This window comes from Oncorhynchus keta, chromosome 8 (genome assembly GCF_023373465.1).
Source record: "Oncorhynchus keta strain PuntledgeMale-10-30-2019 chromosome 8, Oket_V2, whole genome shotgun sequence".
Taxonomy (NCBI): Eukaryota; Metazoa; Chordata; class Actinopteri; order Salmoniformes; family Salmonidae; genus Oncorhynchus; species Oncorhynchus keta.
Genome location: NC_068428.1, coordinates 228,806 through 252,306, shown reverse-complemented (window position 1 = coordinate 252,306; position 23,501 = coordinate 228,806). Strand labels below are relative to the sequence as shown.

The 23,501-nt window shown below is 42.7% G+C and overlaps 1 protein-coding gene across 5 annotated transcripts; it reads right to left on the bottom strand.

The window, feature by feature from the left end:
• Positions 1-455: 455 nt before the first annotated feature.
• Positions 456-23,441, bottom strand: LOC118386638 (tau-tubulin kinase 2-like). Of its 5 annotated transcripts, none has more exons than XM_035774342.2 (16): positions 23,337-23,441; positions 22,704-22,981; positions 21,595-21,732; positions 21,136-21,283; positions 20,850-20,923; positions 20,571-20,711; positions 19,972-20,076; positions 19,591-19,656; positions 19,417-19,509; positions 19,218-19,343; positions 14,129-14,286; positions 9,000-9,216; positions 5,739-5,938; positions 4,708-5,128; positions 3,435-4,144; positions 456-3,053 (listed from the first exon to the last, which is right to left on the bottom strand). In XM_035774342.2, the coding sequence occupies exons 3-16, from the start codon at positions 21,664-21,666 to the stop codon at positions 2,687-2,689; spliced, it is 2,898 nt and encodes a 965-aa protein (XP_035630235.1). In that variant the 5' UTR covers positions 21,667-21,732; positions 22,704-22,981; positions 23,337-23,441; the 3' UTR covers positions 456-2,686. The 5 variants fall into 5 exon arrangements, with proteins under 5 accessions (XP_035630235.1, XP_035630237.1, XP_035630238.1 ...); XM_035774344.2 differs by having other exon boundaries at positions 23,293-23,386; XM_035774345.2 differs by lacking the exon at positions 22,704-22,981.
• Between the last annotated feature and the right edge of the window lie 60 nt (positions 23,442-23,501).

Sequence of the window (23,501 nt, the reverse complement as noted above, 5' to 3'; positions counted from 1 at the left end):
TACTTGCGCACTATTGTTTGAACGTGGTAACTTCAGGCATTTGGAAATTACTCCCAAGGATGAACCAGACTTGTGGAGGTCTACAACTTTTTTTTTTCTGAGGTTGATGGCTGTTGGCTTATTTCTTCTGATTTTCCCATGATGTCAAGCAAAAAGGCTTTGAGTTTGAAGGTAGGCCTTGAAATACATCCACAGGTACACCTCCAATTGACTCAAATGATGTCAATTAGCCTTTCAGAAGCTTCTAAAGCCATGACATAATTTTCTGGTATTTTCCAAGCTGTTTAAAGGCAGTCAACTAAGTGTATGTAAACTTCTGACCCACTGGAATTGTGATACAGTGAATTATAAGTGAAATAATATGTCTGTAAACAATTGTTGGAAAAATGACTTGTGTCATTCACAAAGTAGATGTCCTAACTGACTTGCCAAAACTGTAGTTTGTTAACAAGACATTTGTGGAGTGGTTGAAAAACAAGTTTTAATGACTCCAACCAATCCATCCATCCATCCATACATACATCCATACTGTTAAGAACCCAGGACTGGGGTCAGGGAGAAAGAGTAGACCATCTCAATGTTTTTCGGAAATCTGATGTTCCGATGCTGGAATCAAGCTACATTTTTCAAGTACATTTTTCGAAACACATCAAATAAATATACATTCTATCATACATTTTACATTACATACAGTACATTCCCTGGAGTACAGTAGTAGATCATATATATGTACACATGCTGTCAAAGTTGAAGATTGGATCCGATGCAGTACATTCTCTGTACATACATTATTACAGTCTGATTAACCATAGCCGCCTGGGTCGTGTGCAGTGGGGACGAAACATAGATGTACCTGCTGAAAGCAGGGCTGGTCCTGACTGTTCTGTCACCCTAGGCGAGGCAAATGAAAGACGGTCTGAACCAAACATAGATGTCTATGATTTGGTCTGGACCAGACTAAAAACCAACATCCGTGGAAGTGGAAATCAAGGCCGATCCAGACAGGACCCCCAAAAAAAGGCATCCAAAAGGCGACGGCATCGATCTGTGCTTACCGAGGTGTAGCCTACAGTGTCGCCTAATTAGAATTTGAAGAATGACCATCTATGTAGTAGGCCTACAGTTTGTAAAATAGCAATAAAAGACAGCCGGTCCGGACTGGACCAAAAAAGACATCCAGGAGACGTCAGCCCATGCTTACTAGGGTGAAGCCTACTGTGTTGGTCTGCAAAGGAATTGTATGAATGCCCAACCATGTGGAAGACCGTTTGTAAAACAGGCGTTGCATTGGCTTTATTACTCCTGATTCCTGTGACTAGTGAATTTGGCTATTTCAGCTCTGAATATCAGCTACACCACTTCATCAGAAGTTATCCTGAGCCTATTTGCAATGTGTTTGCACAGCGGGAAATAAAGAAGTACTTTCTTTTTCGCGATGATCAGCTTGTACAAAAAATGTACAGATACAAACTTTAAACCACTGATCATGAACATTTTGCCCCCGGGGTGAAACTTCTGGACAGCAGTTGTGAATAGCCTGATTATCCATTTCATATTGTCCATTTTACTTTGACCTGTCCTGTTTTTAGGAAATGTTGTAACATGTCAACGCGGGTATTTGATCTGAGGAACCTGTATGATGTAAAAAAGTGTCCGTCTCATTACACTGTCATACATTTTATCTCCAGCCTATAGGCTACAGAAAAGGCCACATACTCTTTCTACCATATGCTATATTCAGGGGTGAAAGTATAATTAAATTCTTCCCGGTACGGGACCAAACGCGTGCGCCAGCATTTTTCAAAGGGCCTAATCATAGAATGATATATAGAGTCCCTATTAATTCAATAGGATCTCAGTGGGCCTAGTCGTAGAACTGTTATTTCACTTTTAAAATGCATTATCTTATACTGTGGCATAAAAACAACCCGGCAAAATGTTTTCATCTAATTGTTAAACACGTTCATCCACTCGCACCATATTAACAGACTCCAAACCGTGGTGGAATGGAAAGAGACATCTGTTAAACGTAAACACCAAAAAGTGAAATGACAAATTTGGCTATTGTCATGTCGCCACGTCTCTGCCTTGGCAAAAGGTCAATGTTCTCGTCGAACCACATCACATTTGACTGTAGGCTATATCACCCGTTTTCAAGTCCATTCACTAATTTGTCATGCCTCTGACATGCGGTAATTAGAAAGTGGTGTAATAAGCATACAGTTTTCTTGACATTTTGCTGTAATTCTTGTGAATGGCTCATGTTTTTACGCTGGCTATATCTGCTACATGATTTATGTTAGATAGTTTTCTTAACAGAACGTTGGAGGAGTGCACGGCGCGCCTCTGGGAATGGACAAGCAACATGTTTGTGCCCCTGCCTTTGACAAAGTGGGAACTGCTTATCACAGGGCGGCATCAGCGCTCACCTAAAAAGCCCATATGCCACTGGTTGAGAGAAATTGTCAATGTTTTGGGGCAGATTTATTTGAGGTTGTGTTGTTGGGTGTGCATCTTGTTCAGTTTAGCCCAGAAAATTCCACCCGTGTCAATCTGCCGCCTAATGAGCTGACAAGGCCCTGGCTGAACGTGTCCAATTAGAAACGCTCGATTCGGGTTTATTGTTGCAAAATGTCTTACAACAGTGTGCCCTTCTGAACAACACAATGATACCCATTCTGTCCACTTATCGGCTCACTTTGCCGCTGCCTTTGCCATCGTGGCTAGGGCCCCTCCCTCTGGCACCGGGCCCTGCGCCCCACGGGATCCCCTGCCGCCCACTAAGCCTGTCCTGGGGGTACCACGGAGGGGGAGGGGACCCCGAGAAGCTGGACGGAGAGCGGCTACGCCCCAGGAAGACCCTTCCCCCCTCGCGGAGCTCGTGACGTGAGGGGGAGGAGCTGAGTGAGCGCTGTAGAGAGGAGGAAGAGCTGCGGGGGTGTGGCGCCAGACTGAAAAGTGCACCGCCGCGGTCCTTCATCAGTTGGGTCAGATTGGCAAGGAAGTCGGCGTCGCTGGTGCTGCTGGCACGCACCCGGAAACGCCGGCGCCTACTGGGGCAGAGAACAGAAGGGGTTGGATTTTAAAAACAAACAATTCTGCAACTATAATGTATTAGTCAGACACTCATGCCTATACATTCTGATTTGCACCGATATGTTCCTAAACCAATCCACACAGAAAAAATTGTCTATCATCAGTGATGTGGGATGCAATCCTTACTATCACAGCCTACTAGTCTTGCGTTTGGCAGGGCACAACGTTGTGGAATGTTCAGATACATATATAATGTAGAGTAAACAAGCCTCAGATTGAATAGCTGTCGAATAAGAAAGTACATCAGTTTCATTCATTACATTTCTATCTGCGACACTCCATAAAGTTTTCTATTAAACGTGGCCCAGTGCTGTGCCATAATACCATGTTCTTCATACCTGTTGTCTACAGCTGGGCGGGTAGGCGGTTTCCCGGGAGGCGGACGAGGCAGGAACCTGCCGGAGGATGAGAGCTGCTGCTGCTCGAGCCCTGGAAGAGGGGGAATGATGGGCCGAGGGATTTTACTCCTGCTGCCCGAGGAGGAGAGCGAGAGGGAGTCACGGTCTTCCCCCAGCCAGTCGGAGCGTGAGCCGCGGTCTGAGCAGGAAAGGAACCTCTCCCGGACGCCACAGGGCAGCAGGTTGTCGCAGGAGAGCGATGGAGAGGGCGAGTGGGAGGGCGAGCCAGGCACGGGGCTGCTCCAGCGGTGGCGGCGGTCCATGGTGGGGGAATCCGGGACGGTGGTTGGATCTCGTATGGGGATGCGGCTCAATCTGGGCGAGGAGGGGGATTCTCTTCGCAGCAGGACCAAGGTGGGTGGGGGAGGGGAGGAGGAGAAGGTGCTCTCCGCGGCACTTCCGGCTTTCTCCATCTGAGGGTGTTGGTTGGGTTCGGAGGAACGGTCGGGGAGGCCTGAGTCGCTCTCTGGGTCTTTGTCATTTGCGAGGTGGGCTGGGATGAGGCTTGGCACAGGGCTGGGGGCTGATTCGACAATCTCCAGCTCATCGACCTTGACCTCTTGGGGGTCATTGGGTTTGGTTGACAGAGACTCTAGTGGTATGGCTTCACTCTTCTCCATCACAGGGGACTGTGGTACAGGGTTGGCAGACTGTGGAGAGGCAGACCAGAGATTAATGGTAGATGGACATTAGAGGTGGTGAGGAGGCGCAAGTAGAGCTCGGACAGCAGAGTCCCTGCCCATCTTCTGAAAACTCCTGAAACCCTACCTCTTCAAAACAGTATATTAAATAAGACATCTCAGTCTTATTCTATCCTCCCAATAAAAAACAAAAATTGCACTTGTCTTTTCATACTAGCAGTGACGTTGCTGATAACTTCTGTATCGAGGAAAGATGGACCTACGACGTGATATGTGGTTGTCTCACCTAGCGATCTTAAGATGAGCGCACTTTAAGTAAGTCGCTTTGGATAAAAGCGAGAGGTACAGATCTCTGTTCATGTCAGTGAATATCTGGCGTGTGTACAGTTCTTCAAAAGTTAACCTGTACTGCAGTAGAGTAAGAAACATTTCCTTCATAATGCATATAATTGCACCGTCAGGGCCATACTTCAGCAGGACATTTTGAAAAAGTGACATTTTAATGCCCAGAATAGAACTGTATGTATATGTGTGAGCAATTCTTATTCTGCCAAAGCCTTGCTCGCACTCACCTGCTCCATCTGGGCTCGGCCCATATGGCCTAGCATCCCAGGCAGCCTCCTGCCGCCCAGTAACCAGGTACAGGGCAGGGCCATGTGGGACAGGACGGGGCTGCTCGGGGCTGAGGGAGGCTGGTGGTCCTGGACCTCAGCCTCTGAATGCACCTCTAGTTTATTCCCATCCAGAGCATAGTCTCCTGGAGGCTTGGCTGCCCCCGAGGCCCCGCTGCCTCCCCCCTGCTCCAGCATCAACCAATCCTGGGAGTTTCCCTCCTGGGGAACAGAACTGAGGTTCAGGGCCCCAGCCCCCTCGTCCTGGTCGGGAGTCTCTGTCGCCTGGTCCTCGTCACAGGGGGTGCCAACCTGCTCACCCCGCCCCCCGCCGCTTTCGGGGATTGTGATCTCTCGCTCCTGTGGATGCTGATTCCCCAGACTGGAAATATAAAAGAAAATTGGGATTTGACATGAGTAATTGCTTAATAAATATTTAAAATTCGACTAATGGAATTTTTTTTTTTTTTAAATGTATTGGTAAAATCTGCATAACTAGCTAATGAACATTCCAACAAGTGAGATTAATTAAGCAAGTTGCCTTGCATGAGCCTTGGCTTGTGCAAGCTAGAAGCAGGAGCTTATCCTCAGTTCCTGTAGCATGAGACAGCATGACGTACAAGTACACCCCTGGACTAGCCAAAGAACAGTCCAACAAATTCAAGGTTGGTTGAAACAAAACCCTGCATACAGTAGTTTAAGGACTAAATTAATACAAGTCCCTCTGCCTTGTGCCTAGTGCAGTGGTTCTCAAACATCTCCTCCGGGACCTCCAGCAGTATTTGTTCTATTCCAGAGCTAGCACAATGATTCAACTAATCATCAAGCCCTTGAGTACTGAATCAGGTCTTGTAGTTCAAGTCTAAAACAAAATTGTGAAATGTCTGCCCCCCCCCTCCCCCGGAGGGGTTTGAGAATCACTGTCCTATTGTACACTGTAGAACAATATAAACTATTAAAACTACTGTAAATTAATGGTAAAAGGGACTGACTAGGCATCAAGGAAGCGTTCGATGGTGGGCTTGGGTTCGGGAGCCAGTCTCTTCTCGAAGGCCAGGCTCTGGCTGTGTCTCATCCTCCGGAGCAGGGGGGCCGCCCGGTCCAGGAACATGGTCTCTGAGCACACCCTTCTGGGGGAGCTCTGGCTCTGGTTGCCACCATGGTTCTGGCTGTGCTCGTCCTCATTCACCACCTGGAGAAGGGGTAAGGAATGTAGTTGTCACAAAAAAAAGTGTTGGAAGTACAGCGCAAATGTTACCAAAGCCAGGTGACTTCCGACACACAAAGAGAGGACAAGGTAAGAGGCTAATCTCCTTCAGACTCTTGCTTCTCTCTTAGTAAGATCTTTGATTGCTTTTGCGGCCTATGGTCAGGTCATATTGCTGGGTCTTAAAAGAGTGACTGAACACACTGATTCCGCATTTCTCTCTGTTGTTCATTACGAGAAAAAAAAAATGCTGTCTCGGGTGTGGTTCAATGTGGCAGTTACTGATGTTTTCCCCCCCATGAGACACCATAGGACAGGGGTTCTCAAAGTGGTGTCCATGGATGTGGTACTGCAGCGGTCTGCAGCCAGATCCATCTCTCTCTCTTGTTCTCCGTGGAATATGTTTAGAGGGTGTAATTCAATACAGTGTAATATTAATCATCTACAATTTCTTAACCATGGGCAACATGGGCCTGGGAGGCTTACATGGATACTGGTATCCACAGCACTCCAATTATCCATTATTCAACTGAATACATTCCTGTATTTATTTTACGATTAGAGAATAATCACTGTAATTTAAGCTTTAAAAACAGCTAAATATTTGAACTCAGCATCTTTTGGAAGGGTTCGTATGCAAGCATTTTACGGTAAAGTCTACACCCGCTCTACTTGGCGCATTCGGCAAATAAAATGTCTATATTGATATTAGGTATTACATATTACTTCCTGATGAATTTGCAATCCCAAAAGGGGTCCCCGGGCCCCAAAAAGTTTGAGAACCCCTGCCATGGGAACAAAGCCAGTATCACTTCCTCAAAATAGTCAGAATGAATCTAAGATAGGGGAAAGTGGGGTAAGTACCTTACCTTATAGAAAATCAGTATAGTAGTATAGCAGTATAGTATTCTTGCCTTTGTGCTGTTGTCTGTGCCCAATAATGTTTGTACCATGTTTTGTGCTGCTACCATGTTGTGTTGCGACCATGCTACCATGCTGTGTTATCATGTGTTGCTGCCTTGCTATGTTGTTGTCTTAAGTCTCTCTTTATGTAGTGTTGTCTCTCTTGTCGTGATGCGTGTTTTGTCCTAATATATATATATATACAGTGCCTTGCGAAAGTATTCGGCCCCCTTGAACTTAGCGACCTTTTGCCACATTTCAGGCTTCAAACATAAGGATATAAAACTGTATTTTTTTGTGAAGAATCAACAAGCGGGACACAATCATGAAGTGGAACGACATTTATTGGATATTTCAAACTTTTTTAACAAATCAAAAACTGAAAAATTGGGCATGCAAAATTATTCAGCCCCTTTACTTTCAGTGCAGCAAACTCTCTCCAGAAGTTCAGTGAGGATCTCTGAATGATCCAATGTTGACCTAAATGACTAATGATGATAAATACAATCCACCTGTGTGAATTCAAGTCTCCGTATAAATGCACCTGCACTGTGATAGTCTCAGAGGTCTGTTAAAAGCACAGAGAGCATCATGAAGAACAAGGAACACACCAGGCAGGTCCGAGATACTGTTGTGAAGAAGTTTAAAGCCGGATTTGGATACAAAAAGATTTCCCAAGCTTTAAACATCCCAAGGAGCACCGTGTAAGCGATAATATTGAAATGGAAGGAGTATCAGACCACTGCAAATCTACCAAGACCTGGCCGTCCCTCTAAACTTTCAGCTCATACAAGGAGAAGACTGATCAAAGATGCAGCCAAGAGGCCCATGATCACTCTGGATGAACTGCAGAGATCTACAGCTGAGGTGGGAGACTCTGTCCATAGGACAACAATCAGTCGTATATTGCACAAAACTGGCCTTTATGGAAGAGTGGCAATAAGAAAGCCATTTCTTAAAGATATCCATAAAAAGTGTTGTTTAAAGTTTGCCACAAGCCACCTGGGAGACACACCAAACATGTGGAAGAAGGTGCTCTGGTCAGATGAAACCAAAATTGAACTTTTTGGCAACAATGCAAAACGTTATGTTTGGCGTAAAAGCAACACAGCTCATCACCCTGAACACACCATCCCCACTGTCAAACATGGTGGTGGCAGCATCATGGTTTGGGCCTGATTTTCTTCAGCAGGGACAGGGAAGATGGTTAAAATTGATGGGAAGATGGATGGAGCCAAATACAGGACCATTCTGGAAGAAAACCTGATGGAGTCTGCAAAAGACCTGAGACTGGGACGGAGATTTGTCTTCCAACAAGACAATGATCCAAAACATAAAGCAAAATCTACAATGGAATGGTTCAAAAATAAACATATCCAGGTGTTAAAATGGCCAAGTCAAAGTCCAGACCTGAATCCAATCGAGAATCTGTGGAAAGAACTGAAAACTGCTGTTCACAAATGCTCTCCATCCAAGCTCACTGAGCTCGAGCTGTTTTGCAAGGAGGAATGGGAAAATATTTCAGTCTCTCGATGTGCAAATCTGATAGAGACATACCCCAAGCGACTTACAGCTGTAATCGCAGCAAAAGATGACGCTACAAAGTATTAACTTAAGGGGGCTGAATAATTTTGCACGCCCAATTTTTCAGTTTTTCGTTCCACTTCATGATTGTGTCCCACTTGTTGTTGATTCTCCACAAAAAAATACAGTTTTATATCTTTATGTTTGAAGCCTGAAATGTGGCAAAAGGTCGCAAAGTTCAAGAGGGCCGAATACTTTCGCAAGGCACTGTATATATTATTTTTTTTATCCCAGCCACCATCCCCGCAGGAGGCCTTTTGGTAGGCAGTCATTGTAAATAAGAATTTGTTCTTAACTGACTTGCCTAGTTAAATAAAGGTAAATTCAATTTTTTTTTTAATTAAATAGTATAGTACTGAACATACAGTCTTCAATATAGAAAATGTACCTGTTGAAGTAGACAAGGTTGGCTGAACTGCAGCAGTATAAAGGGAAACTAATGGGGGTGTTTATTTGATAGCATGCAATAATTGTGTGTTCCTGTCTAAAACCCAGTATTGATTTATATGGTCAATAACATTTGATTATTTCACAAATATGCATGTGTTCCAATCCTGACCTTCCTGATGAGCGGTTGTTGTTGTTGCTGGGCTGCGGCGTGGTTACAGTTGCGGTTGCGGTCCATTTCCTCCCACACGTCAACGCCCTGGGCAGCACGTTGGTGCTGGGCCGGGATGGGGGGGCAGTTGTCGGCGTCGCTGAGGCGCTCGCCCTGCAGTACGTCCTCAGTGTTCTCCCTCTGCAGCTCGGCGGGGAGCACCGAGGCATTGGCCATGCTGGCGGGATATAGAGAAGGAGGAAGGGAGGGTGTTCGCGGGAGAAGGAGAAAGAGAAAAGAGCGAGTGAGAGAGAGGGAGTCGGGAAAGGGACAGAAAAAGGGACAGAGAGGAGAGAGAAAATAATTCAGCTGCTACTTTCCAGAGGACAAATTAGGCCAGTGGTTTCCAAGGGATCGCTGCCCGAATATACAGATTTCCTTTCCACCCAAAAAAGCTTGGCAGATTTTACAGAATCAACCCATGGATTGAATTGTGTGAGTGGGACCAAAGTTATACCATGTCGATTTGAAGGAAGGTATTACAGTCAAATCAGCAAATGCTGACCAATTAGGCATCAATTACACCCATTCACACAAATATTCTGCATCACACCAACCAACACGAAGCCAAACAGAGTTATGGATTAACATAACATTTCTCCATCTGACCTGTCAGATCAGCTCTGAAAAAGATCTGATGTGAAAAGATCTGGGGCATCTTTTATTCATCATGCATAGGCAAAAATCTGAATGTTTGCTTGAGAGTGTGCATAAATTCACACACAGCCATGACCATGCGTGTGCACAGTGGTGGAATAAGGGGACAGCTTATCAAGCGCTGAGTGTGGAAAATGTTGTATTGTAGATATGTAGCGATGTAATAATGTACTGTTTTATCTTTTGTTTGAAATGTAATTTAAGTGCCTTAATGTGTTTGGACCCCAGGAAGAACAGCTGCTGCTAATGGGGATCCCTAATAAATACAAAATATATATCCATTAGCCTGTCAAGATATTATATATTTCACAAAAGCACATTTGTTACAATAATCCATATCAAGTACTGTTATTTGTTCAAATGGAAATTTCGAAAATGTTCTACTTCATATTCATCTCCTGGAGATGGGAGATCCTTCCAGATGGACAACCATCTCTGCAGCACCACTAATCAGGCCTTTACGGTAGAGTGGCCAGACGGAAGACACTTCAGAAAGTATTTAGACCCCTTGACTTTTTCCACATTTTGTTGTGTTACAGTGTTATTCTCGAATTGATTAAATAAATACTACAAATTCTCAGCAATCTATACACAATACCCCATAATGACAAAGCGAAAACAGGTTTTTGACATTTTTGCAAATGTATTAAAAATGTAAAACAGAAATACCTTATTGACATAAGTATTCAGCCCCTTTGCTATGAGACTCGAAATCGAGCTCAGGTGCATCCTGTTTCCATTGATCATCCTTGAGATGTTTCTACAACTTGATTGGAGTCCACTATTGGTAAATTCAATTGATTGGACATGATTTGGAAAGGCACACCTCTCTATATATGAGGTCCCACAGTTAACAGTGCAAAAACCAAGCCATGAGGTTGAAGGAATTGTCAGTAGAGCACTGAGACAGGATTAAGTTGAGGCACAGATCTGTGGAAGGGTACCAACACATTTCTGCAGCATTGAAGGTCCCCAAGAACACAGTGGCCTCTATCATTCTTAAATGGAAGATGTTTGGAACCACCAAGACTCTTCCTAGAGCTGGCTGTCTGGCCAAACTGAGCAATCGGGAAAGAAGTGCCTTGGTCAAGGAGGTGACTAAGAACCCAATGGTCACTCTGACAGAGCTCCAGATTTCCTCTGTGGAAATGGGAGAACGTTCCAGAAGGACAACCATCTCTGCAGCACTCCACCAATGAGGGCTTTATGGTAGAGTGGTCAGACAGAAGCCACTCCTCAGTAAAAGGCACATGGCACCTAAACACGCTCTATTTGGCCTAAATGCCAATCATCACGTCTGAAGGAAACCTGGCACCATAACTACAGTAAAGCATGGTGGTGGCAGCATCATCATGCTGTGGGGATGTTTTCAGCGGCAGGGACTGGGAGACTAGTCAGGATCAAGATAAAGGTGAACGGAGCAAAGTACAGAGAGATCCTTGATGAAAACCTGCTCCAGAGCACTCAGGGCCTCAGACTGGTGTGATGGTTCACCTTTCAACAGGACAATGACCCTAAGCACATAGCCAAGACAACGCAGGAGTGGCTTTGGGACGAGTCTCTGAATGTCCTTGAGTGGCCCTTGAGTGGCCCAAACATGATCGAACAGTTCTGGAGAGATCTGAAAATAGCTGTGCAGCAACACTCCCCAACCAACCTGGCAGAGCTTGGGAGGATCAGAAAGGCAGAAACTCCCCAAATACAGGTGTGCCAAGCTTGTAGCGTCATACCCAAGACAACTCGAGGCTGTAATGGCTGCCAGAGGTGCTTCAACAAAGTACTGAGTAAAGGCTCTGAATAATTATGTAAATGTAATATTTCAGATTTAAATTTGTTATATATTAGTAAAAATGTCTAAACCTGTTTTTGCTTCGTCATTATAGCTTATTGTGTGTAGATTGATGAGGGGAAAAAAACTACTGAATCAATTAGAATAGAATAAGGCTGTAACATAACAAAATCTGGGAAAAGTCATGGGGTCTGAAGCTTTCCGAAGGCACTGTATGTGAAAATTGGGCATTTCTAGGTTTTGTAGTAAAAAAGAAACACTCATCTTCCTGTCTTTTTTACTACAAAACCTAGAAACGCGCAATTTTCACATGTGTTGTGGTAGATTAATGAAGTTGAACATTTTTTTTCTTTTTACATTTCTCTTTAAATTAGAGACGCGTCATGAGCAAAAGGAACAGAAACACGTACAATTCCCATACACCATGGCACAACAGGTTGAAGTCAAGAGGGGTGTCTTTGCCATGATGCCAACGGGTTTTCCAAATACGAACGTAGCAATAGACGGCACCAACATGGCCATAAAAGCATCCTCCCAAAACAAGTTCAACTGTGTGAACAGAAAAGGCTTCCACTCTTAAATGTGCAGGTGATGGGTTATATGATGCGTAAAATACACTGCTGAATGTGGTGGAAAGGTGGCAAGCACGACTCGTTCATTCTGCAAAACAGCAATGTTGGCCTGTATGCCTACAGGTGGAAGCTATTGAGGATGGATGGCTTCTTGGCAAGTATTGCCTACTCATTTCAAGTATATTTGCCATTGCTAAAGCAACATGAATTGTCCCAACGGTCCTCTCTTTGTAGCTACGGTTTTATTTTTACTGTTCAAGCCACAGCGGAGCAAACCAAATAAAAACCTTTTAACTCAATCTCTAACACTAGCACCTATATTCAGTCTCTGAAAATAGTTACTGTTATAATTTTTTGGGGTTGCGCCATTGTATTTCATGGTAAGGCGTTGACTTTAAAAGGGATGATTGACCATACAGTATATGAGGTGACACACAGGCCAAGTTCCCATAGTCATCCATCACTATGGGAAAGACCTGAGAATACAGTAATGACATGAGACAAAAGGTTGAGCTGCACAAAATCAGGAAATGGCTATAAGAAAAAAGATCAACGGTTGACAATAGCCATTTCCACTATCAGGGCAATAATTAAGAAGTTTAAAGCAACTGGAGATGTTAACAATCGGCCTGGAAGAGGACGTGTGTCTATAAGTGCACGCACAGTGAGGAGGATGGTTTGAGTGGGTAAACAATCTCCAAGGATAATACCTGGAGAATTGCAGACGTTTCTTGGGTCTTGAGGTCAGAAAGTCTCCAGAACTACGATCAGACGCCACCTACATAACCATAACCAAGTTGTTTGGGAGGGTTGCCATAAAAAAAAAAGCCTTTGCTGTCATCAAACCACAAACTCAAGCACCTGCAGTTTGCCAAACGTTACTGGAACTTTCAATGGGACCAGGTTCTATAGTCAGATGAGACCAAAATATAGACAGAAAGATAGCCATGCAGAAAAGTACCTCACCCCCACTGTGAAGTATGGTGGTTGATCTTTGATTTTGCGGGGCAGTTTGTCTTCCAAAGGCCCTGGACAACTTGTCAGGATACATGGTATCATGGAATATCAAGTACCAGCAGATATTAAATCAAAACCTCTGCTAGGAAGCTTAAACTGGGCCGTGGTTTGATCTTCCACTAGGACAATGATCCAAAGCACACCTCAAAATCAACACAAGAATGGTTCACTGACCACAAAATCAAGTTTTTGCCATGGCCATCCTAGTCCCCTGCCCTAAACCCCATAGAAAACGTGTGGGATAAACTGAAGAGGAGAATCCACAAGTGTGGACCTCCTGAATCTGAAGGATCTGGACAGATTCTGTATGGAGGAATGGTCTCAGATCCCTTGCCATGTGTTCTTCAACATCATCACGCATTATAGGAAGAATTTTCAGAGCTCTTATCTTTGCAAAGGGAGGTCGCACATATAGTATTGAATGAAGGGGTGCCAACAATTGTGGCACACATATATTTGAGAAAAATATTGGTTTTATGATAAGAATGTATTTTTTCTTTAAATTATTTTACTTTAATTAAAGGTTAGATTTTTGTGAATATTTTGAATGAAAGACCAAGAGGATAAACATTTACCAAGTGTGCCATTATTAGTGGAGGGCACTGTATATGCACTAAGGCTGAGAACAATTGGTATTTATCAATGGTCATCTCCTACCGGTGTACATATGACACTCGTAGGATTGTTTGATAAAACACACTTTTTCTATACAAACAAACATTCTAAATTCTGTTCGTAAGTAGTATTTTAGAATAGTTTCAAAGCAATATTGATAAATATTAGTGGAACAAATATCAGAATTGGGCTGCCTGTCTAAACATAGTCTTTGAGTGGAACGGTTAACATTTTGGATTACAGTTGCAACATTTTGGGTACATTCCCAAAATTCCCAGGTTTTTCAGATATCCAGTTTGGAAGATTCCTGGAATAAGTAGGAAATTCAGGAATTCTCCTGCCTGGATTCCTAAAAAAAACTTCAACCCTACTTCTGATACCACACAGTTCTACCTCTCCGCTACTATTTTAAAACAATATGCCATCATTGTAGTTCTTACCCAATGTAAGCTGGTGTGAGGCGGGTCAGTTGCTGAGCGGTGGTGGCTGAACCGGTGATGGTCAGCATATCCTCTGAGTCACACCTCTCCCAGTCATACGGGTCGTTTTCCAACACGTTGTGGCTCTTCATGGCATTTTCAAACACTGCAATTAGTAGCTGGAACAGAAGAACCAAAATCATTGACATTTAGCATTATGAAACAATGGGAAGAGCTATTGTTGGCTTGTTGTTGGCAGACAAATACACACAAAGGAGTGGGTGTCAATTCCATTCAAATTCAGTCAAACCAGGGAGTTAAGGGCTGTCCTCGACTAATTTTTTGGGGGGGTTAGCCAAGAGTTATTTGATCTTTTGACCAATCGATTGGTTGAAATTGTTAAACATGTATCTTTCCATATATTTACACATCCTATGTGTTTAAATCAAATCAACTATATTCACTGAGCTTGTCTGATGTTTTAAGCACACAGTTTGATTAAATAATTAAGACACACAAATGACTAGAGGGTGCCCGACCAGCAATTGATTTGATTGTGCCGAGCCAGCTCAGACTTGCTGCACTTTGTTAAAAAGAAAAAGACAGCGAATGACTGTAACTGGCACCCGTTGTCTCTCTCCTCCCTGCTGCAGCGACCACCACAGAACATCAAAGTGTTTGTTGATGAAGGTGCAACATAATTATTGCCATTTCTGTTACCGAAATCCTTAATTTCTTAAATTAAATTTTTTTTTAAGTGGGAGAACTTGCACAATTGGTGGCTGACTAAATACTTTTTTGTCCCACTGTATTTGTATGGGACTAGTATTACTAGAGAACTTGGTTATGTAATTATTACTCCAGAATGTCTGTTATTCCAGAGGACAATTCAGATGATATTCATTTCTAAAAATCCAATAAATTGACAGTTATGACGGAAGCCTGGAGGTTTGAATTCTAGGCATGAAGATACAGTATTTCAACATGTCCAGGTGATAGGGCCACACGGATAACTCAAGCTTGGTTCCTAAGTTTCTAAACCATACCAAACCATCTTTGCTATAGCGTCACCATAATATTTGAATTGAGTAAGAGTGATGATAATCTTTAAGATATTTTAGCGATCTGCAGTAGGTTACGTCCTAAATGCCTTCGGATGTAAGCTAAACAGTGCACCAGCCAGGGCCGGTCATTGCCTTTCTGCCGCCATAGGTGAGACCAAAAAATGCCATCCAAGTTCAATATAGGTTCTGAATGAAATATTAAATGCTATTTTCCATATGTTTAAAATATTTATTTTCCAGGATGCTGAAAAAGCATATTTTCAGGACTTTGAGAAATATGTATTTTCATGACGTTGAAGTCAGGTTCATTTTCAGGTTCTTAATGAAAGTTGAAAATACTTATTTTCCTGATGTTGAAAATACATATTTTACAGATGTTGAAAAAACATTTTACAGGTGTTGAAAAAACAATATTTTACGGATGTTGCAAATCTTTTGGGCAGATGTTGAAATCAGACAATTTTTTGGTCCTGAATGAAAGTTGAAAATGAGTCATTTATAGACGACCAAATCAAGACTGGTCCAAACTGGACAAAATCTGAACCAAATCGTCCATGATTGGTTCATATTTGGTACGGACCAGACAAAATACCAATGTACATGGACATCAAGGCCCTACGTGGAAATCAAGACCGGTCCGGAACTGCACCAAAAAAAGACCAAATGACGTCGGTCCATGCTTATTGAGGTGTCACCTACAGTGTTGCCTGAAATGTAATTTTATGAATGCCCATCTACAGTATGTGGTAAGCCTACCCTTTTTAACACACAAAAAAACCATCCAGACAGGACCAAAAAAAAGACATTGGCTCGTGCTTACTAGGGTGAAGCCTACTATGTCGCCCGCAATGGAATTTTATGAATGCCCATCCATGTGGTAGCCCCACCATTTGTAAAACAGGCCGCTGCATTGGTTTTATTAGTCCTGATTCCTGTGACTAGTCAATTTGGCTATTTCAGCTCTGAATTTCAGCTACACAACTTTATCAGGAGTTATCCTGAGTCTATTTGCAATGTGTTTACACAGCGGGAAATACAGAAGTACTTTCTTTTTCGCTATGATCAGCTTGTAAAAAAATGCCTGGATACAAACTTCAAACCACTGATCATGACAATGGGGGTGAAACTCCTGGACAACAGTTGTGATTGTCCATTCCATATTGTCCATTTTATTTTGACTGTTTTTAGGATATATTGATTTGTGACAGCTCTTTTTTTCAATTTATTTGATGAGCGCCATTTATGTTTTTTGATCTGAGAAACCTGCATGATGTAAGAAGTGTCTGTCTCGTTACAGTGTCATACATTTTATCTCTAGCCTCTAAGCTACAGAAAAGGTTGTGTGCACCAAACAGGTGCTGTATAGATTAAAATTAGAGGTCGACCGATTATGATTTTTCAACACCAATACCAATACCCGATTATTGGAGGACCAAAAAATCCGATACCGATCAATCGGATGATTTTTACATTTATTTTACATTTATTACATTTATTTGTAATAATGACAATTACAACAATACTGAATGAACACTTATTTTAACTTAATATAACACATCAATAAAATCAATTTAGCCTCAAGTAAATAATGAAACATGTTCAATTTGATTGAAATAATGCAAAAACAAAGTGTTGGAGAAGAAAGTAAAAGTGCAATATGTGCTATGTAAGAAAGCTAACGTTTCAGTTCCTTGCTCAGAACATGAGAACATATGAAAGCTGGTGGTTCCTTTTAACATGAGTCTTCAATATTCCCAGGTAAATAGTTTTAGGTTGTAGTTATTATAGGAATTATAGGACTATTTCCCTCTATACCATTTGTATTTCATTAACCTTTGACTATTAGATGTTCTTATAGGCACTTTAGTATTGCCAGTGTAACAGTATAGCTTCCCTCCCTCTCCTCGCTCCTCCCTGGGCTCGAACCAGCAACACAACGACAATTAGCGCGAGCTAACTAGCTGGAGAGTTGATAAGCTTGAAGTCATAAACAGCGCAATGCTTGACTCACAACGAAGTGCTGCTGGCAAAACGCACGAAAGTGCTGTTTGAATGAATGTTTACGCGCCTGCTTCTGCCTACCACCGTTCAGTCAGATACTTAGATACTTGTATGCTTAGTCAGATTATATGCAACGCAGGACACGCTAGATAATATCTAGTAATATCATCAACCATGTGTAGTTAACTAGTGATTATGATTGATTGTTTTTTATAAGATAAGTTTAATGCTAGCTAGCAACTTACCTTGGCTTACTGCATTCACGTAACAAGCAGTCTCCTTGTGGAGTGCAACGAGAGGCAGGTGGTTAGAGCGTTGGACTAGTTAACTGTAAGGTTGCAAGATTGACTCCCCAAGCTGACAATGTAAAAATCTGTCGTTCTGCCCCTGAGCAAGGCAGTTAACCCACCGTTCCTAGGCCGTCATTGAAAATAAGAATGTGTTCTTAACTGACTTGCCTAGTGAAATAAAGGTATAACAAATACAATTAAAATCGGCGCCCAAAAATACAGATTTCCGATTGTTATGAAAACTTGAAATCGGCCCTAATTAATCGGCCATTCCAATTAATCGGTCGACCTCTAATGACAAAATCATTTTCTGACTGTTCGGAACAATGTAAACAACACAAAATAAAATGTAAGCATACCAGAGAATCTGTTGTAACAAAAACATTTTTTTTGTTAAGCCTTTATTACTGCAAAGACTAAAAACAGTTCCACTCATTCATGAATGCAATTTCCAAAATGGAACGGTTATTTATTGTTTAAAGTAATTATTCAAGGCTCGCTTTATTTTATTTTAAAACTAAAATGCTTGATTGCATTTCAAATCATGAATGACTCATACGCTGTGTGATGACATTAACGAAGGAATGATTGATTGATTGATTGGTACAGTAGCCTGTATAAGTATTGAAATATAGGCCAAATAAGTTACGCTATTAAGACCAAAAAGGATGCACTTTTACGCCTGCAAAACAATGGTGGTTATACCAGACTGCGATACTAAGCCTAATGAGAAGGATAAGAATAAGAAGAACAATAACAATAAGAAGGAGATCAAGAAAAAGGAGCGTTAATTGCTATTATAAATATAATTAATTCAGACAATTTGGAACAGTGTAAACAATAAACACATTTTAAATCATTCCAGAGAGGCAGTTCTAACTATAGCAAAGCAAAGATTAAAAACAGCCGAATTTGTGAAATTGTTTACTTAACATGTCATTATTGCATGAGGCTTGGTGCTCAATGAATCAGTAGGCTATTAAACAAACACTCAGAGGCAACAGAAGCAGGATTTGTCGTATTTCTGTAGATAAATTCATGGGCTCCCGAGTGGCGCAGCGGTCTAAGGCACTGCATCTCAGTGCTAGAGGCGTCACTACAGACACTGGTTCGATTCCAGGCTGTATCACAACCAGCCGTGATTGGGAATCCCATAGGCTTGCGCACAATTGGCCCAGCGTCGTCCGGGTTCGGGTTTGGCCGGGGTAGGCCGTCATTGTAAATAAGAATTTGTTCTTAACGGACTTGCCTAGTTAAATAAATAAATACAAATGTAAAGTATAAAGCAGTTAGGCTATTGATTACAGAACTAATTGAGTTTGCGTTTCGTCATTCTGCTGCTGCCTACGCAGCATTGTTCTCAACACAAAAATGCTGGTTAACTTTGCTATTATGCACATAGCAACATGGTCTACGAAAAGGCGCCAATTCAACAGCACACTGATATGTTTCAGAACAATGGACTGAAGAGGGAGAAAGTGCATTTGTTATAAAATAATATTAGTGTTGCACCATTATGTATGTATGTATGTATGTATGTATGTATGTATGTATGTATCATGTAATATTATGTAATATATTACGTAATATATTATTATATATTATTATGTAATATAACCATGCACAATTTAAGTAGAACATGTATTAGACTGATGGACAGTGCCATCCACAGCCTCCACAATGGATCAGTCCACTCAGTATTTTCTGGATATTTGAGTTAATGCACACATATGGAAACATATAGACCAATCTTACCTGATAGTCAGGCTTAGTGAAGTAGTCCAGGGTCAGGATATGATCCAGGAAGGCGCTGAACTCTGAGGGGAGGTGTTTGAGCATGAGGCGATTGTCGTAGGTCTCTTTTAGGTTCCCCACCTGTTCCTGTGAGCAGAGGGAAAAGAGCATGAACATATGCTCATACATGTACAGTACACACACATGCACATGCACTTACTTTGTCTTTGACCTTCCTCCAGGGTAGCTGGCCCACCGTGAACTCCACCAGCATGTAGAAGAGAGACCAGAGGTCATCATGGCGACCCATCTCCTGAATACCACAGACACACACAACATGAGTGAGCAAGGTGAGAACATGTACTCATATAGCCTAGTATGAGGTTGACCTCACCTTATTCTTGTGTGCGTTGACTGAGGCATAGCGCACCGTTCCTCTGAACCCTGCAACGGGACGAGGCTGACAGAGAGAGAGAGATGGATAAGAAATTAACCTGAATCTTCAATATTCACACTAGCATACTACTTAGAATACATGCCCAATGCATTGCTTCATTTTAAGTGGCGATTGAAATGTAGCCATCACATTGACATTTTAGTCATTTAGCAGACACTCTTATCCAGAGTGATTTACAGTAGTGAGTGCATACATGTTCATACTTTTTTCGTACTGGTCCCCTATGGGAATCGAATCCACAACCCTGGCATTACAAGCATCATGCTTTAGCAACTGAGCCACATGCGCATACACACATGCACGGGCAGGAATACTTACAGGACGCACTTCCTGACAAGAGTTGGTGAACTGTCGGGCCAGACCAAAGTCGAGCATGTAGCAGCATCGACACGTGCTGGCCAGGCGCCCCATGGCAAAGTTTGACTGGGGTGGTACAAACACAGCAAATCAGTCAGTGATATTTAGTCTTGTCCTTGACATTGATCTGATGAAGCAGGCAATAATCTAAGTAAATCCTGTTACTCTTTCCAGCAATGCCTGGTACAATGCTTTGAAACTTGAAGCGGTCTTATAATAAGGCATTTCTCACCATGCATAATTTTTTTCCTGATAATAACAAAATGGCTGGGAAGTAGTCAGGATCACTATGAGACATTATAATGTTGTCATACATGCTTATGACAAGTTGTGCAATGTATTATAACCACTTAAAGCGCTATACCTGCATTCATACACTGGACGCAGAGACATAAAAAGTGTATACATTAGTTCATCTGACGCCTAATTGCCAAAATGTCAGACTATCCCTTTAAGGCTTGAGTGTTACCAGTGCATTATTTATGCTCTTATCTTGTTCCCTTTCCCCTGATTCATGACCCCTTATTATTCCCTCATCTTCTGACCCCATGACCCCTTACCGGTTTGATGTCGCGGTGCAGGAAGCCAACAGAGTGGATGCTCTCGATGGCCTCCAGCATCTGTCGGCCCAGCCTCAGAGTGGTGGAGACGGTGAAGGTGCCGCGAGACATAGTTCTGCGCAGGTCTGCCAGATTCCTCCCCTATAGGACACAGACAGTAAAGCAACACACACACACACACACTTTATTTGAATCCACAAATCACATTACAATTAAAGGGATTCAAATATTTCAAAGGTCGCACACAAGTGTGCACGCACACGCAGCCAAAAACCTGACCTGAAGTTCCATCACCACATAGTTGAAGCGGTCATTGCGGCCACAGCCTACAAAGCGACACACATGATCTTTACCTGAAACAGAGAAACATAAATGTTGCTTAGATATTTACAGTATCTGGCCAAATTATTAGAAACACGTAAACATCCAATCAATATTTTCCACAAAGGTTTCATACGGTTGTGAATTTCAAAGTTATGGACATTTCAGTGTATTTCCGAACGACCTCCATTCTAGACTTATATCTGAGGTCGTACTGTATTCCAACAGGGCCCCTGTCTCTCACCCTGGAGCTTCTTCAGCACGGCCACCTCCATCTTCAGCACCTGTTTGGGCTGCTGGGCAGACTCCACCTTCAGGGCCACGTTGACCTGGCTCAGCTGATCCAGCACCTCGTAGATCTCCCCGAAGCCACCCCCGCCAATTTTCTTCACCTGAAAATAGAATGGAGAAGGTGGAATGCAGGTAGTAAAGAAAGAAGAGAGAGCGGGTGGGTGGGGGATGGAGGTGGAGAGAGAGAGAGAGAGAACGAGAGGGAAGTTGTGAGTGTTCTGTAAGAAAAGTGCCATACCGTACCTACAGAAGGTACACACACACCACATCTCATTTAGATGTGAGACACATTACATAACACATTACAGAATGCTGCTTTGACCTCGCTAGGAGAATGGGAGCAGCAACAAGACAGATTTGACCGAAGCTGGCTGTGCCCTTTCTGTAGCTGGTAGTATTTATAGTAACTCACCACTCTCCATCTCTCCCGGACCAAGTCTGTGACTGACAGGATGTCTGCCGCCTGCTCTACTGCACCACTCATCCCAAGTGCTGCTCGGAGTGCTCCCAACGACGGCCTGCACCTGGCATCAGTGTCGCTGGCTTTTTACTGCAGAAAGAAATGGAGAAAGGAGAGAAACATTTCAATTTGGACAACTGACAAATCGTGCCAAAGTCGAGTCCTTGATGACCTCCATCTTCATGTGTCCCCAGAGAGATGTCAAAATGTGTGTGTTGTCACTGTCATTTTACTTTCTTCACCTATATACTAATGTAAAGGACGTATTGGAACATTTACATCCATTTGTTTTTACTCACAGCAAATAATGTTTCTTTGGATAATCGCATCACTGGACATTTTAAAAATCGCATCACTGGACATCAGCAGAATCTTCAACCTCTATTGCAGGCTACTTTTAAAGCCCATTTAGCCAAGTCATTTTTCTTACTGTTGTAATAGCTAATATAGCTAAGAATAATGCATGAACACGGCGATTGACATAAGAGCTGCTTGTTCTGAACTTACCCTGTGCGTTGTTTACGGAGCCAACGGACATAGCAATGTACCAACCCAACATAGCCATCCTATTCCAACATCATCAGCTGTCATTCTGAAAACTGTTAATCGAGGCATTTCATTTGATAAAATATCTGGCAAGTTGGTAGGCTAGCTGGCTAACGTTAGTTATGGTCTAGTAACGTTAAGGTCTTACAAAAGAGAGGGAGAAAGGATCGCTTTGTTAAAATTAGATAGCGTAACGTTACCTTGCTTGACAACAAAGCATCCTTTGCATCCATCACGCACTGGACCAGTTAGCTAACAACAAACCAATGCTAGCAGCTAGCTATCTTTTTAGACAGCTATCTATCTAACGTTATCTATCTATATGGTATTTAGTAGCTGGGATAACACTAAATATGGGTAACGCTAGCTAGCTAACTGGTACAAGCAAACGATTTCTTGTCTCTGTAACATGTCGATTATTTAGCAAGCAAAATAGCTATCATGCGATGTAGCAAGCCTAGCTAGCTAATGTTGGCTAGTAAGGCAGATTTACATGCGGCTTTCATCTAACCTACCTTATTTGATTGCACCATTTCCAAGAATATACTATTTTCAATCCAGGCAGTTAAGTGACATTTCTCCATATCCAGTGCTGTGCTTTCAACTCTTAAAACGTTTCATTGTGTACATAATGGAATGGGGAGAAGGCTTCTCCTCCGCTCATTCACACAACCAGAAGCGGTTACGTCACGGGCAAGCGCCCCTTCTATTGATTGATTGATCGATCTGCATCCCTCTGCATCTTTGCAGAGTTCTCTCTTCGATAAGAGGATGCTCCATCTCCGCTGCCGGGCTAGGGATACGAAATATAGATGTCCCTGTCATTGCATTATTAGAATCAACAGCGTTTCCTGGCACATACTAAAACTGTGATGAGATTGTGAGGTTACAGTATTATGCGCAAAAGTGTGGCACCTCAGAACAGCAATGCAGACAGTGCATTGACACCAGAGACTGATCGACAGTGACAGATCCACTGACATTTTAAAGCTAAATTGTGCTATCAAATGCTACATAGAATACTTTAGAAATGCAAATTGTGCTAATGATATTATCCACATAGTGTTACATTGCCACACCCCTGTGCTGTCCAAAATCAATCACTTTGGTTTTAGCCATGCAGGCACCCTTCAACATGCGATCCTTACGGGAGGCTGGGCGCCCCCTTGCAGACGGAGTTTCCCGGCAGAAACACTGCGATTTCCTGGATTACGCCAAACGCAAGCAGTGGGACAACCATTGGGACAACCGTATACAGTGGATAAGAGGCGTGGTCAGACAGTGGAATTGGATAACAGGACGTCAGTTGAAGG

What these genes read in the sequence shown, in the direction of transcription:
- LOC118386638 (XM_035774342.2), bottom strand. Translation starts at nt 21,666, where the DNA reads ATGAGTGGTGCAGTAGAGCAGGCGGCAGACATCCTGTCAGTCACAGAC. An exon ending in CTTGTCAGGAAGTGCGTCCT is followed by an intron (nt 19,657 to 19,971) that starts GTAAGTATTCCT and finishes TCTCTCTGTCAG; the next exon opens with CCTCGTCCCGTTGCAGGGTT. An exon ending in GGAGGAAGGTCAAAGACAAA is followed by an intron (nt 19,344 to 19,416) that starts GTAAGTGCATGT and finishes CTCTGCTCACAG; the next exon opens with GAACAGGTGGGGAACCTAAA.